Raw genomic sequence first — 14,414 nt, 5'->3', positions numbered from 1 at the left:
GCCAAGATTCTTTCAGCTGGGGTTGCCAGCACTAAGGAGCTTTACAGAGGGCAATGTTCCTGTCTCAGGGACAGATGCAACCTTTGCTCCTCTTCCACTTTTCCTGCTGGCTAGTTGTGAAGCAGCCTTACAGTTTCAGGGAGTTGGCATAGCCTCGTAGCTCAAAGAAACTGATATACAGTAGAACTTTGGGAATGGAGGTTATTTGTAACTCTGAAATGTTCATAACTGAACAGAAACATTATGGTTGTTCTTTCAAAAGTTTACAACTGAACGATGATTTAATACAGTTTTGAAACTTTACTCTGAAGAAGAAAAATGCTACTTTTAACCATCTTAATTTAAATGAAACAAGCACAGAAAGTTTCCTTACCTTCTCAAATCTTCTTTTAATCTTGTCAAATCTTTCCCTTTATTTTTTTTTTAGTAGTTTACATTTAACACAGTAGTGTACTGTATTTGTGTTGGGGTTGTTTTGTTTTTGTTTTTTTGTCTCTTCTGCTGTCTGTGTACTTCCAGTTCCAAATGAGGTGCGTGGTTGACTGGTCAGTTCGTAACTCTGCTGTTCATAACTCTGAGGTCTACTGTTTTGAAAATGGTAGGCCGGAATATTAGGGGCAAGTAAAAACCCTGTAATTACTTCAGGGAACATTCCAATATCCCTAATCATTGTCATAAGTGATCTTATTTTTTTATCATGACGATAACACAAATATTAAACTTGAAGTCTACTGCTGCAATAGTATAGCTTTCAAGATGTGTGCAACAAGAATCCAGCAGACATTCTCCTACACAGATCTTCACTCTAGGCTTTAGTTCTTTATAGTAATAAACCTGAAAGATAGCTTAAATTTTTAATATCAGACTGGCTTATTAGCACTCAAGATTGCTGTATGAATAGCATTGGGATCTCTTCCTCTTCATTTTGTTTTTCTTATATTGCTTGCCTTAGATTAAAAAGCCACTCATTAACATCTTCAGTCCTTCTAAAAATCTCTTTTGTATTAAGGATAATAGTAATATTTAATGCTATTTTTATGGAATTGATATTTTTTTCCCTTGAACTTTTTTAAAGAAAAACACCTTTACCATTTTTAAAGGTCTTTTAAGGTAGAGTGGATCATTCTTCCTTCTCTACTCTTATAGTCTGTAACACTTCTCATCTCTACTGCAAAAAGTCTTCAAATTCTGTCATAGGTGTTGCCAGAAGATGGTCACTAGCTAGCATCCTATATCCCTAATGTGTTTAGAGTCTTATTGCTAACTTATTTGATCCTTGTATTCTACTGATCTAGAAAACCAAGGTAGATTTCTTGGAGAACCCCTCTTGGCCTTACTCACAGGTTTTTTGGTTATTTACAGCCACTGAAGGCAAGGTAGACTGTGTAGTCCAATAAGGCATCACTGTGAACAGAGGTTAATGTGTGTTGATGACTGGTAAAAACTTAGACTTGTCTCTACATCTGCTGCAAATCTTTGTATCAATATTTTCATTGATTAGGAGCTAAAGTTCATGCTCTTAGACACTGAGGAAAGTGCAAGGACGTATACTTGTTGGCATGGTCTGGCCTAGACATAGATATGAAGTCCCTCTTCTGTTATCTCAAAATGAGGGGAGGACCCTCCACCTGGCTATGCTTCTCTCTATCTAGCAGTTTCTTCACTGACTGAACATAATAAGAATGCAGCTGTTTTCTTGTATGCTCCTAATTATTATAGGTCTATTGGTACTCTCAAGATGTACTCTTTTAAAATGTAAGTGTTCAACTTTATGATGTACACGGAAATGAAGTGACTGAATTATCACTGATTTTATTAAACCACCAATATATTACTGTTAATTTACATGGCCCTTTGCAAACTTAGGTATAATGCATTCCTTGTCCCAAAGAGTTAACAAGTCCAAGTAAAGCAAGACAGACACACTGGAGGGAAAGACATGAGATAATAGTTAATGATATGCAGAATGTAGGAATGATAAGAAGGGAGGAGGGATTGCTTGAAGAGTTGGATGCTAAATGAGGGGGGAGAGGGTGAGCACCTGGCATACAATAACAGGAAGTCAGTTCTGTGCATCGAAGGCTGGAGCAGAAGAGTAAGATCACAGGGTTGGGATGAATCCAGGAAGCAAAAGCATGTGGAGGGTGGGGTGGGAAAATAAAAACAGATGTGCAGACTGCCAAGATGATGACTTTCCTTTTTTTATTTCTTTACTGTTTTGTGTTAATTGGGAGATGGTAGAATCCAGTGAAAACTTTAAGTGATTTTATGTATTTTGCCAGATGTTTTAGTATAGGTTGACTGTATATTTTACCTGGCTGTTTTTTCTTCTAATTTTATTGTTTTGTTCTGTTATAAGACGCCTAGATGCCTATCAACAAATGGCTTATTAATGTATTAAATAGGGTATCTTCTCTGTGTCAACCGTTTGAGTACTAAAATTGGCCATCTTTGACAGGCAGATGACCTCTGTTCTCTTAATTATTTACTCAGATGACAATAACTGATGCATTGAGTGCACCAATTATTATATGAGGAAACCATTCATTTATGTAGTTTGTTAGTGATGCAGTCAACATGATCAGACAATTAGAACCTAAACTCAGTATATTGTTTGACTTATTATTTGTCTCTGCTGCAGCACGCTTGTATTTATGCTTTGGAAAGACTTGGTTAAACCGGGAAACATGTGACTCAGCTGCTAGATGGGTTTTTTTTTTAACGTTAAGCTTTTTAACAGTATGTAATCTAGAGTTTAAAGTTTGCTACTTTCAGATTTGAGAAAAGGAAGGTTGAATTCATAGTTTGTGGCTGATTGCTTGAAGTTCCAGACATGGTACTTGAACTTGGCAGTGGTAGAAGAATCGTGATGTTTGCATGATGAGTTGTAGTCACTCTGGGATGGAGCTGATCTAAACGGTCTGTGTGTCTGTACTGTACACTGGAGAATGAAAAAGAACATGCTCTGAGGAAGACATCTATTGTCTTTAGTCGATTGCTTTTGAAAAGTTTGTAGTGACTATCTGAGTGGTGCTTGACCCAGGTAAATTGTCAGTTAGGAAAATAAAGCTGTAGTCTCCTTATAACCCATGTTACTTTGTCTGATTTTTCAAGTGTCCAGATCAGTATTCCGAGCACAGCTCGCTACTCTCCCACATCTGGAATCCATATAGAGGCCATCACTTGCAGAGGAGGTGGTTACTTACTGTAACTGGAGGTTCTTCTAGATGTGTAGTCCCTATTTAGATTCCAGTACCTGCCCTCCATCCCCTTACTGGTAAGTGGGACTGGCATTAATACACAAGACTTGGATGCACCACACAGCCAACGCGTGATGTACAACCGACGCTGCTATGAACAGTTCTGGCACCAGTGCTTGGCACGCATGCACACGCACATCTGGAATCCAAATAGGGATCCCACATCTTGAAGAATCTCCAGTTATAGTAAGTAACCTCCTCCTACTGTAATGGCAACAACATTTAAATTATGCTTTCTTTCTGTTAGGTTCCTTATCGGTTACATGCTGTACTCGTTCACGAAGGCCAAGCTAACGCAGGACACTACTGGGCATACATTTATGACCACCACCAGAGGAGATGGATGAAATATAATGACATTTCTGTGACAAAGTCAACTTGGGAGGAGTTGGAACGTGACTCTTTTGGTGGTTACAGGAATGCCAGTGCATACTGTTTAATGTATATCAATGATAAGGAACAATTCTTGATACAAGGTAATGTCTGGGGCATATTTTCAGCATGAAATACAGTATGTGGAAGTTGTGCTCAAGGTGTTGACTTCCTGAGTGATTCTGTTGCTTTATTGAATATCTGAACTATGGCTAATTAAATTTCAAGCTTTTAAATTCTGCTATAATTATAACTTGTACATAATACTTTATTTACATGTGAAGTAATAGTCATATGATTATTTTAATTCCTATTGTTGACTAAAATGTTACATATGCATTTTTGTTGAATACAAAGAAAACTAAGCAACCTCCCCCAAAAAAATCCCCATGTTCCTGTGGAGTTCAGTACAAATGCAACAATGATATCCTGCTTTTATACGATTTTACAAGTGAACATTGCTTAATTGTAGATCAGCTAAAGAATATTGTAGGTGTTTAGATAAAGCGCTGTCCAAGTTATAGCCCTAAAGATGGGGTTGCTATGTGGAGTGATGTCGGAATCTTTAGTGTTTAAAGAAATGAGTAGAAAGTGAAATGTTTAATTCTGGTCATAGGTATCAATGTTTATAGTTTCCTAGAGGGCAAAAAATACTGCCCATCTTTTGAGTAGTAAGTATCATAAGGTCACAGTACGAAGTGCTTCCACATTATTAAAATAGCAAAATAAAATGTTTACCAAATGAAGACATCATGGTAAGGGCATACATTTATCACAACACCAGAGAGTAAAACCAAAAAAGTTAAACGTTAAAAGCTGTAGAATAGGTCACTTTTACATGTTCTCAGGAATATTTTTCTTGCCTTCAGCCACTTAATATACTTTTTTATGGAGTGTAAAAACAAAAACAAAAAAAAACTGAGACTTGTAGCAAATTATCAAAATGAGCACTTCATAGCTAACTTACATTTTGAGTTCTTCCTTGTGAAAATCAAAACAAAGGAACACAGCAGGAACCTGTTTATTCGACCCTGCCTTAACCGGCTCTCTGCATTTACTGAACAACCAAGACTCCAGGGCCAGAAACAACCGTTAGATGGCACTGCAGCATTGCATTTTCCAGTTAATCTGTAGTTTTGATTATCTCATCTGGCCCCAGTTGGCCAGTCCCAATTAGACCGGCTAAAACTTATGTAGTTTGAAATTTCTCTCTTCAGATAACACTTCTTGGGAACACATCCCTTGTTGCATTAAATCATGTCCAACCAGAAAGCAATGACTAGGGAGTATATGCATATACTTCCACAGGAATACAAATGTTCACTGCAAAGGTACATGACAGAAAGCAGTCCCACTGCTCGCCGTTCTTGTCTGGTCACGATAGACAAGTATATATTATGAATAAATTGTGGTGATGGACCATGTGTTCCTCAATCCTATTTTTTATAACTAGTTTGTAGTTTAAATCGTAGTTCAAAAATGTTTTAGAAGAAAATATATATTCTCCTCCGCTGTCCCCTCTTGTGGCCACAGATGGTGTAGACTGACTGTTCAGTGGAGATTGGCTGTTCATCTGACGGGACAGACAGGAGAGTTTCTTATGCCTATAGTGCTATGGCACTTGGGGCCTTCACTGTTCTCTCCACACTCAGACATGAGCGAATTGGTCCCAGAAATCAAAGGACTACTTGTTACAGGTTACATGGATCTTCAAAACCTCACTGTGTAGAATGAGAATACCATGAAGAACTTGGATTTTTGGTTACAACTTAGTGACAAGTTTCTAAGCCTTAAAAATGTAAAGCAATATAAATCTATCTTCATAAGGTAAAAAGTTAGAAATTTCACTTATTTTTAAATGAGAACTAAGATTAGCCTCAACATTTCTAGATCCCCAGATTCATAAGGGGCCTCTCGCCACAGTCTTCATTGGCCCCAACTTGTGGCTCTGCTAGTCTAAAAGTTCTAAGTCTAACTAAGACCAAGTGGAATGGAAAGCAATTGGTCCCTTACGTAATTTTGCTGTGAACGTTTTGATTCATAGGCTGCACACAGCCCCAGAGGTTTGGCTTTCTAGGTGGTAATGAGCTTATGGTGCCTAAGTGCAAGACTTAAATTGCAGAAGCAATATGCTTCATGAACTCCACCTCCAGGTGAGTAAGCTTCCTGCATATGACAAATGATAAACTGAGAAGCATGCATAAATGTGGGACAACTTGTCTAATTTCGCTGGTATATTGTGTGCTTTCAAGAATGCTCATTCTGAACGCCTTTCATCCACGTGTATCCCTGTCGCCTTTCATTATTCTGTGAAACATATAAACTATGTGGTTTTACAGAAGAATTTAATAAGGAAACGGGTCAGATGCTGCTTGGAATGGATACGTTGCCTCCTGATTTAAAGGACTATGTCAAGGAAGACAATAAGCGGTTTGAAAAGGAACTAGAAGAATGGGATGCAGAACTTGCTCAGAAAGTACAACAGGAAAAGTTGTTAGCATCTCAGACACCCAGGATGCCAGCACCCTCCTCTGCTCCAGGTTGGTCTGCATACATTTTTTATGTTGGAGGGGGGGGTGACACAAAAATAAAGCTTTGCATGCACTAGTGCCAGCTGTAAACTGTCCTATCTTTGAAGATACTGAACTGTTTTTCTTCACATCTGAATTGTTTTCAGCAGAAGTTCTATAAAGTAACCACATCTGAAGTTTGTTTGGTTTTTAAATGGGCATTGGTTTCTGTTGGGGGTTTTCTTTTCTCATTAAAATAAAAAAAAATATATTTTTAAAAAAAGCCTCCTGGATGGTCTTACCAGTGTTGAGTACTTTCTGCCCTTGTGAAGTTCCAGTACCACCTCAGCTGAAGGCATTCTTCAAAATTGAAAATGTGCCCTGATTTTTCAAAAGGGCGGAGTAGTTAGCCGCTTCTGTTGGCCTTTTATTTTAAGAAATTGGTATTTCCAGAGTAGTTTCCCTTGCTCCTTTCCTCTAAATTTTCCTGGTACTCAGATACTCTAGATTTACAGTAATGCAAGAGCAGAAGTTATCCGTAAGGAGAGGGAGCAATTGTGTGGTATATGGGATATTTATTGTAGTAATGGAATTAAATTAAGAAATAGGAAACCTTAGGCTGATTACCAGGAAAATACTGAGAATGTTAGGGATGGTGTGGTGGACTCCAAAGAATAGTGGTGGAAACTCCACTGCTTGGGACTTACCTGACCTGAACAGACAATTGGTGAACTACTTTTTCAGACGGTCCCCCACTGACATAGAGAAAGAGACTAGGTAAGGTTAATAGGCTATGTCCATTTCTAGCTTTGATGGTTCTACAGTGTAATACTTAAGATGACTAGATGCGGTTGGATAGCGGGAGACTGTCATTCATACATTCTTGTCACTCTTGGATCATTAAAGATGGTATGCTCATTTAGTAGTGACAGACACACACACATCATAGTTTGGCCAAATGGATCCAGAAAATTGGTGTACTGATAATGTTAAACTGCATTTTTTTTATTCCAAAGAGTGATTTCATCTTCTAAATGTCTTGTTTTTCAGTTACTTGGAACAACCTAGTTTTTGTTCTCTGTATTAGTGATACAAAACATTTAATGAATTTCTCTTGAAATTTACGAGCAGGTGTTTATCCTGTTTTTGTTTTACTAACTGAAAGCAATAAGCAAGTCTGTTTCATTTTCCTTAGTGAAGATTCTATGTTTAAATGGAAAGGAATTTGTTTTGTCTTAGTTGTTTGAAAAGTAAAATGTATTGATTGTAATGTATGTTTATTTTGCAATGTAAACCTTTTAGATTTAAACTGTTAGCTATTTTAGGCCACAGTCCCACAAGGAGATTCAGGAAGAACCTTACACTCATGCACAGCCCGAGGCTCAACATGGGTACTGTGTTCTGCTTGAGCAGGGCTTACAGGCAATTCAAATATGTTAAATATGATTTTAAACTTTTTTTAATCCTAAAACAGTTCACTAAGCTCTTCCAGTGTTTTCTTAAACTAGAAAAGATGGGACTAATTTTGAACATGGATCTAAAGCAGATTTGTGTGAATTATTTGTCATAACTTGCATTTTTGTGCAAATTTCTTTAGCACTTACTTGTTAATCCAAATAATATGGATAGACTTAGCTATGTTAAGAAATGGAATTGCTTATCTTACATTTTTTGTCACTAAGTTCAAGCAGGAGAACCAGAATATTTAGAGCAGCCATCAAGAACTGATCTCTCAAAGCATTTGAAAGAAGATTCTGTACGAGCAATCACTAAAGCATTAGCTGAACAGGAAGATGGAAGTCCTGAAACTGTCATGCAAACGGTGAGGATATTTTCAAGATTTTAATACCCCTTCTTTTGTTATCTTGCAAGTGGCAGGTATTATAATATCTGATAAAAGAGAAAATTATTCCCTCGAAGAGAGCATTAACCTTTTCTTAACCTTTATACGCTATTCAGAAGAAATGGAGTATACCTAAAGGCTGATGATAGGGTAAAACTAGTGACATACATACATTGTATGTAGTTATCATACTTCTTTATGGAGTACAGTATGTTGTTTCTTAAATAATGGTCACGCGTCTGTGTCCACCTACAATTAATAATTTTCTTGTTGTGGGAGTATATTAAGTAGTATTCCTCCCAGAACACTAAAAGATATTAAGGGTTTTTTTAAAATTTGAGTCGTCAGTATCCTTGAAAGGTTTCATCAGTTGATGTAGCTTTTAAGGTTAAGCATTGTATTTATGGAGGATATATGTAGAGGTAGTTGAATACTTGAGGGGAGGCATGAATATCCTGCTTCAATTCTGTTTGAGCTAGGATCCTATTCTAGGAGTTAGTATTTGAATTCACATGTCTTCGAAACAGGTCTTCATGATTCATCACATGTATATATTTAACTTAGAATACATATGTTACGCCAGCCAGAATATTGGGTAATTACTTTTTATGTGAATCCTCCAAAGACTTCCAGTACTTCACTTCAGATAGTCTTCAAGTAATTTTGAGTACTGAATAGAAGTTCAAATAGTAAGGCTGCTTCACGAATTATGAAGCTAAAATTCAATGAATTGTACGTTCAGCAAATATTCTTTGACCAACTGTAGGTATAAGTATTTGATCAAATATGTTTGCATAAATAGAAATACATTTTGAAAGCACAAGCAACTTTATTAGAATAATTATTTTTTTAAATCAAAATAATGTAACGTGTCAGTTTATTATTTATTTCCCCAGTTTGGCTTGCTAAGTCATCGTGGAGCAGTGTATGAACAACAAAAATAAATAAAACAAAACTGTGGCCTGAGTCCTAATTGTCCAGAGCTAAACAAGCCCACCTAGTCCCAGGAACTAACAGGCAAGCATATATACCAGTAAATGCTCATATTTCACATCAAGAATTAGGATACTTCTGTGGATCGAGTACACTTGGAAATGGAATCCTGGATTGGTGCTTAATCAAAGCAGAAGTGTGTTTCTCCTGTCTCTCAACCATTGTGATGTCAAGAGAGCAGAGACACTGCTGAGTTGTGGTTAAAATCAATGGGAAACTAATCTAACTCTTGACACCAAGACATACTGTCACCAGTATTTCTAGTTTAATGTTTAACTGGCCGCCTGTGTTCTCAGAGAAAATAATCTGTCATGATTAACAGAGCCTAAATCAGAAAAATCAATGCCAACATAGCAAAACAGACTGGGAAAATTATATGTTGTGCCTTGTACCTATTTGTGTTACCCCAAAATGAGGATGTGAAAGTCCTCAACGATATCCTCCCTACCCTTGTCTTCTACCTTGGGGTCTGCTGGCTTCCCTCCAGGTACGCCAAGATAGATGCATACTAGCTTGGTTGCAGGGAACAAAATACATCAGTTTAGGCCTGTCACATGGAATGAACAGTCCCAGTGAGTTACAAGATTGTGGTTGAGGGGAGGAATTAACTGTAGGAGAGGCAGAAATTTTATTGTATGTTTGAGAAACCTAGATGTCTCCATGTTAAGTCGGTAACAGAAAGTTTTTCTTCAAGTAGTGTCTCTGTAGCTGCTCCATTTCAGGCACTCCTGCACCATTGATCAGAGGTTTTTGGTTCCAGTGCCCATTCGGCCTTTATGCTCTCTATACATACTCGTGTCCTGTACCAAAGTTATATAGGGCTGCACAGACGAACTGCCCTCAGTTCCTACTTGACCACCTTTAGTCTAAGATGGAGTGCTGCACATGCCTGCTTCTACTACCTGCCTTAGTGTTATATACGTCGTAGTTGTATATAGTTGTACACTGTTTGTTTTAGGGCTTCTGTCTTTCCCTTTTGCTCGTGTTTTCCCAACTTGCAGGGTCATTTCGGACTTGTATTTTCTGAGGTATGCCAGGATCACCAGGCAAGGGAGAAGACTTATGCTACCTTGGCCACCTTGAGGTCCCAGTTACCGAAAGCATCCAGGGCTGAGGCACCTGCCTTCATGTCTGCAGTACTGAAAGCTTTGCAATCTAAGTTGATGGTATTGACAAGGAGCAGGCGTATTAAATCTTTCTCAAAGATGTCTCAGTAACCAGATACCTCAGGCACCAAGAAGAGTGCTGTTGAGGCTCCAAGTGCTTCTGGTATCATGAAGATGTCTAAGACTGCTTCTAAAAGTCATCCCTCTGCCAAGAAGGACTCAATACTGAAGACCACCTCTGTTTCTGGTGGTCATGTCCATGCAAGCAGACAAGTGCCATCAGATTCTTTGGTATCCTCAGTATTTAATTCGGTGCTCCGGACTGTTATATCTGAGTCTATGCTTGGATGTGCTCGTTCCTCAATGCAGACGAGTCAGGTATCTTCCTCGGTGCTGATATCAACCTCCAGAGTTCCTCCATTACCAGAGGGGTTCAGATACTCACAAGACCTCTTCATCTCCAATGAACCAGAGTCTCCAATGCTTACTGGTACCACACATCTCTCATTACTGAGGTCTTCTGGGTCACTCTCTAGTCATTTCTCATTGTGACACTCTACTTCTCTGACTTACACTATCCAAGGAGAACAATTATCATCTCCATTAGAATGTGTGGAAGAGGAATCTGATTTGATTCACAGCTTTCTGTTTAAGTGTTTCACGTTTATTCAAGGAGAGTTTGCTCTCCTCCGCACTTGGAGAGAAGGGAAGATAGATGATCCCCACCTTCCTACAGCTGGAGGGGCAGGAGGCAAGGGCTGACAAGGATGTAGCATCTTGCACAAATATTTCTTGATGAGGCTATAATGCCTCCAACACTTTCCATGGCAGATGACTTTCCAGAGTTCTAGGAGCTGATGAAACAAACTGCTCTTCTGCACTTCCTCACAAGGGATTTGGACTCCCACTATAAACCCCTGGATATTTTACATTCCTCAACTTCAACATGTGTGGCACTTCCAATTAATGAGGCTCTTCTAGAGCCAGCCAAGACTGTCCGGCAAACTCCTGCCACAGCACCCCCTGCATGCAAACATACTAGCAAAAAATACCATATGTTCTGGTCATGGATTCAGAATTTTTATTTTCACATGTGACACGGAATTTCTTGGTTGTGGATGTAGTTAGAGGGTGGGAGGCAATACAAAACCAATGCTATCCCATTTAACAGGGACCAAAAGCATCTTGATCTTTTTAGTCGCAAAAACTACTCCTTTGCAACACTACAGTTCAGGATAGTAAATCATCAGGCATTCATGTCAAAATATCACTATCTGAATTACAGCAAATTTAGTATCTTTATTAAATATTTTCCACAGGACCACAGTGAACAATTTAAGACCATCGTAAATTAAGATCTGGCAAAGTAGTCTTTACAGACTTCCTTGGATACAGCCGATAGTGTAGTCTGTTCCATCTCCACCGTGATGCAACAAGCACCAGGGCTCCAGCTGTGCAGCTTCCACAGGGAGGTACAGCCTACTGTAGAGGGTCATAAGTTATTTTCAGGCTTTACAGCCAGCCTCTTCACACTTTGAAGGATTCGAGGGCCACTCTTAGGCCTGGTCTACACTGGGGGGGCGAGCTAAGTCAGTCTAAGTTACTCAACTTCAGCTACGAAAATAGCGTAGCTGAAGTCGACGTACTTAGAGCTACTTATCTCAGTGTCTTCATCTTTGACTGCTGACGCTCCCCTGTCAACTCCGCCTACGCTCCTCGCTCCGGTGGAGTACCAGAGTCGACGGGAGAGCACTTGGAGGTCGATTTATCATGTCTTCACTACATGCGTAGACATGTCCTTAGATCCCTTGGGATCTATACACCTATAAATGAAAGGAAATTTAGCAGGTGTTAGATGGCCCAAAGATCTTGCAGAGTTTACTTTTCTACTTTCTGTAGACGACCTTAACCTTGGGCCAAGAGACCAAGATATTCCAAAAAGAAAACTACTACTGACAGAGCTACTTCATCCCAGCCATCTGCGGTGGCTAAGCTCCAGTTTTGATGGCTTGGTCAGGAGTCTGAACCACCCCCTCCACAGAGACTTGCTGTTGCACTGTCCTGTCCTCCCCTGACTCGGATACTGCCTTTCCCAATTCCATCCTGCATGGGCAACAGTAACATCTGATAAATGGGTTTTGGAAGTCATAACAGGTGGTTATTCCATCCATTTTACCTCCACACCTCCCTCCCACCCACTTCCCCTTCTCTGTTCAGGGACCCAACGCACAATCAGTTGCTGAGAGCGGATGTCATCTCCCTTCTATGCTTAGGGGTCATAGACTGAGGTCCAGTCCAGCATAGGGGAGAAGGGGTCCCCAAAAAGAACAGAGGATGGAGACCAATATCAGATCTCAGACTTCTAAACAGCAGCGTCAAACAGATTATCCCTAGCTGACAGTTCAATGGGATAGATTTTATAGGACTTTCTCTAGATGCCACGATAGCCAAGGCTTACTTACCTATGAACATGTTCACAAACCTGAAAATCTTGTCTGAAGGTCTCTTAAGTCCTCAACCTTGACAAGAAATTATCTTCAGCTGTAGGGTCATATGGCAGCTTGTGTCTTCATTAATCCAACATGCCAGATGACATCTCCAGTGTTTACAGGGATGGTTGAGGACCACTGACACACCAAACGAGCACAGTCTAGATAGACAGGTCTCTGTTCTCATTGCGTTCCAGACTCGCTCAATATGTGGAAGAATCTTTCCAAGATCTGTATGGCAGTTCCTTTTTTTCAAGCTCCTCTGACCATTATCACTTCAGATGCATCTCTCTAGGGATAGGGAGCTGATCTCAAATCACACATCATCCAGGGCAAGTGGTCTCCCCAAGTGGGTTTTCTGCACATCAACATTCTGGAACTGAGACCAGGCAGGAGGGTATGCTCCCTCTTCCTTCCACTGATCAGAGCCAGATCCGTCACGATCATAATGTACAATGCGACCTGCATGTTCTACATCAGTTGTCAGGGCGGGACATGTTCCCCTTCACTCTGTGCTGAAGTGATAAAACTCTGGAATTGGTGCATAGTTAACCAGATAGTCATCTCATCATCTTCCCTTCCAGGTATTAAGAACACCATGGCTGACTACCTCAGCAGATGCTTCTCTCGGAGTTATAAGTGGGAGTTGGATTCAGGAGTCCTCAGCAAGATGTATTTAACATGGGGGTTTCCAGAAGTGGACTTTATTGCACTGCAGCCAATGCAAAGCGCAGTAAGTTTTGTTTGAAAAGGGGGACCTGAACCCAATCACTAGGAGATTCCTTCCTCATCTCATGGATGAAGGGCTTCCTTTCTATGCATATTGGCTAATACCATTGCTCTTGAAAATTCGAAGTCAAACAAGACAAAGTTGTCACGTTTGTGCTGACTTGACCATGAAAAGTTTGATGTCCTTATGTCATTAGACTTGCTTCTCGTCCACCACTGCGACTTCTGATCAGTTCTTGTTTGTTGTCTCAGGGCACTGGTCAGACACTTCATCCCAGTCTGGAATTTCTCTGGCTCCGGGCATGACTCCTCAATGGTTCTCTGGATTAAAGACTACCCGTTCAACAGAAGTGCAACAGGTGTTATTAAACAGTAGAAAGGAATCCATGTGACATGCTTAACTTCAAAAATGAAGGAGATACTACCTCTGGCAGACCCATTGACCAATTTCTCCTGCCCGCTCTCTTGCTTCGTTGTCCTGGACTACCTTTTTGGAATTAAAAAGATCAGGTCTTCCTGTGAGCTTCATCAAGGTTCACTGAGTAGCTGTAACAGCCTTTTGTTCCCTCATCAAAGGTTTTTCGGTGTTTGCTCACCCCACGATATCAAGATTTCTCAGAGATGTGGTTAATCTTTTCCCTCAAATTAGAGAACTTACTCCAGTATGGGACTTAAACCTGACTGACAGTTACCTTATGAATTACCCTTGTGAGCCATTAGCCATGTGTTAATTGCTTCACCTATAGCTGAAAACAGTTTTTTTTTGTTTTTGTTTTTTTTCTGATGGCCTTCACTTCTGCCTGGAGGGTCAGAGAACTGGAGGTTTTAATGACAGACCCTCCTCCATTTCCTGTGTTCTTCAAGGAAAAGGTCTTGTCCCGACCACATCCAAAATATTCCTCTAAGGTATCTTCCAATGTTCTTATTAACCAGACCATTCATCTCCCAGACTGCTTGTTTCAATTGCAGACCAATCCAAAAGATCTGCAATCTCTATTCACAAAAAGAAAAGGAGTACTTGTGGCACCTTGGAGACTAACAAATTTATTTGAGCATAAGCTTTCGTGAGCTACAGCTCACTTCATCGGATACAGACTAACACGGCTGCTACT

At 39.8% G+C, this 14,414-nt stretch overlaps 1 protein-coding gene across 4 annotated transcripts in view; it reads left to right on the top strand.

Annotated features, from left to right (window-relative positions):
• The window catches only part of USP25 (ubiquitin specific peptidase 25), a 147,029-nt gene that overhangs the window by 111,663 nt on the left and 20,952 nt on the right, over positions 1-14,414 (top strand). For all 4 annotated transcript variants that reach the window (XM_048868480.2, XM_048868485.2, XM_048868491.2 and 1 more), the window contains exons 16-18: positions 3,508-3,736; positions 5,972-6,172; positions 7,825-7,964. In XM_048868480.2, the coding sequence (XP_048724437.2) occupies positions 3,508-3,736; positions 5,972-6,172; positions 7,825-7,964 (570 nt within the window). The remainder of the gene's footprint in view (positions 1-3,507; positions 3,737-5,971; positions 6,173-7,824; positions 7,965-14,414) is intronic.

The sequence above is a fragment of the Caretta caretta genome, chromosome 1 (genome assembly GCF_965140235.1).
Source record: "Caretta caretta isolate rCarCar2 chromosome 1, rCarCar1.hap1, whole genome shotgun sequence".
NCBI lineage: Eukaryota > Metazoa > Chordata > Testudines > Cheloniidae > Caretta > Caretta caretta.
Note: the sequence above shows the minus strand (reverse complement) of the source record. Positions and strands in the feature narration are given on the sequence as shown.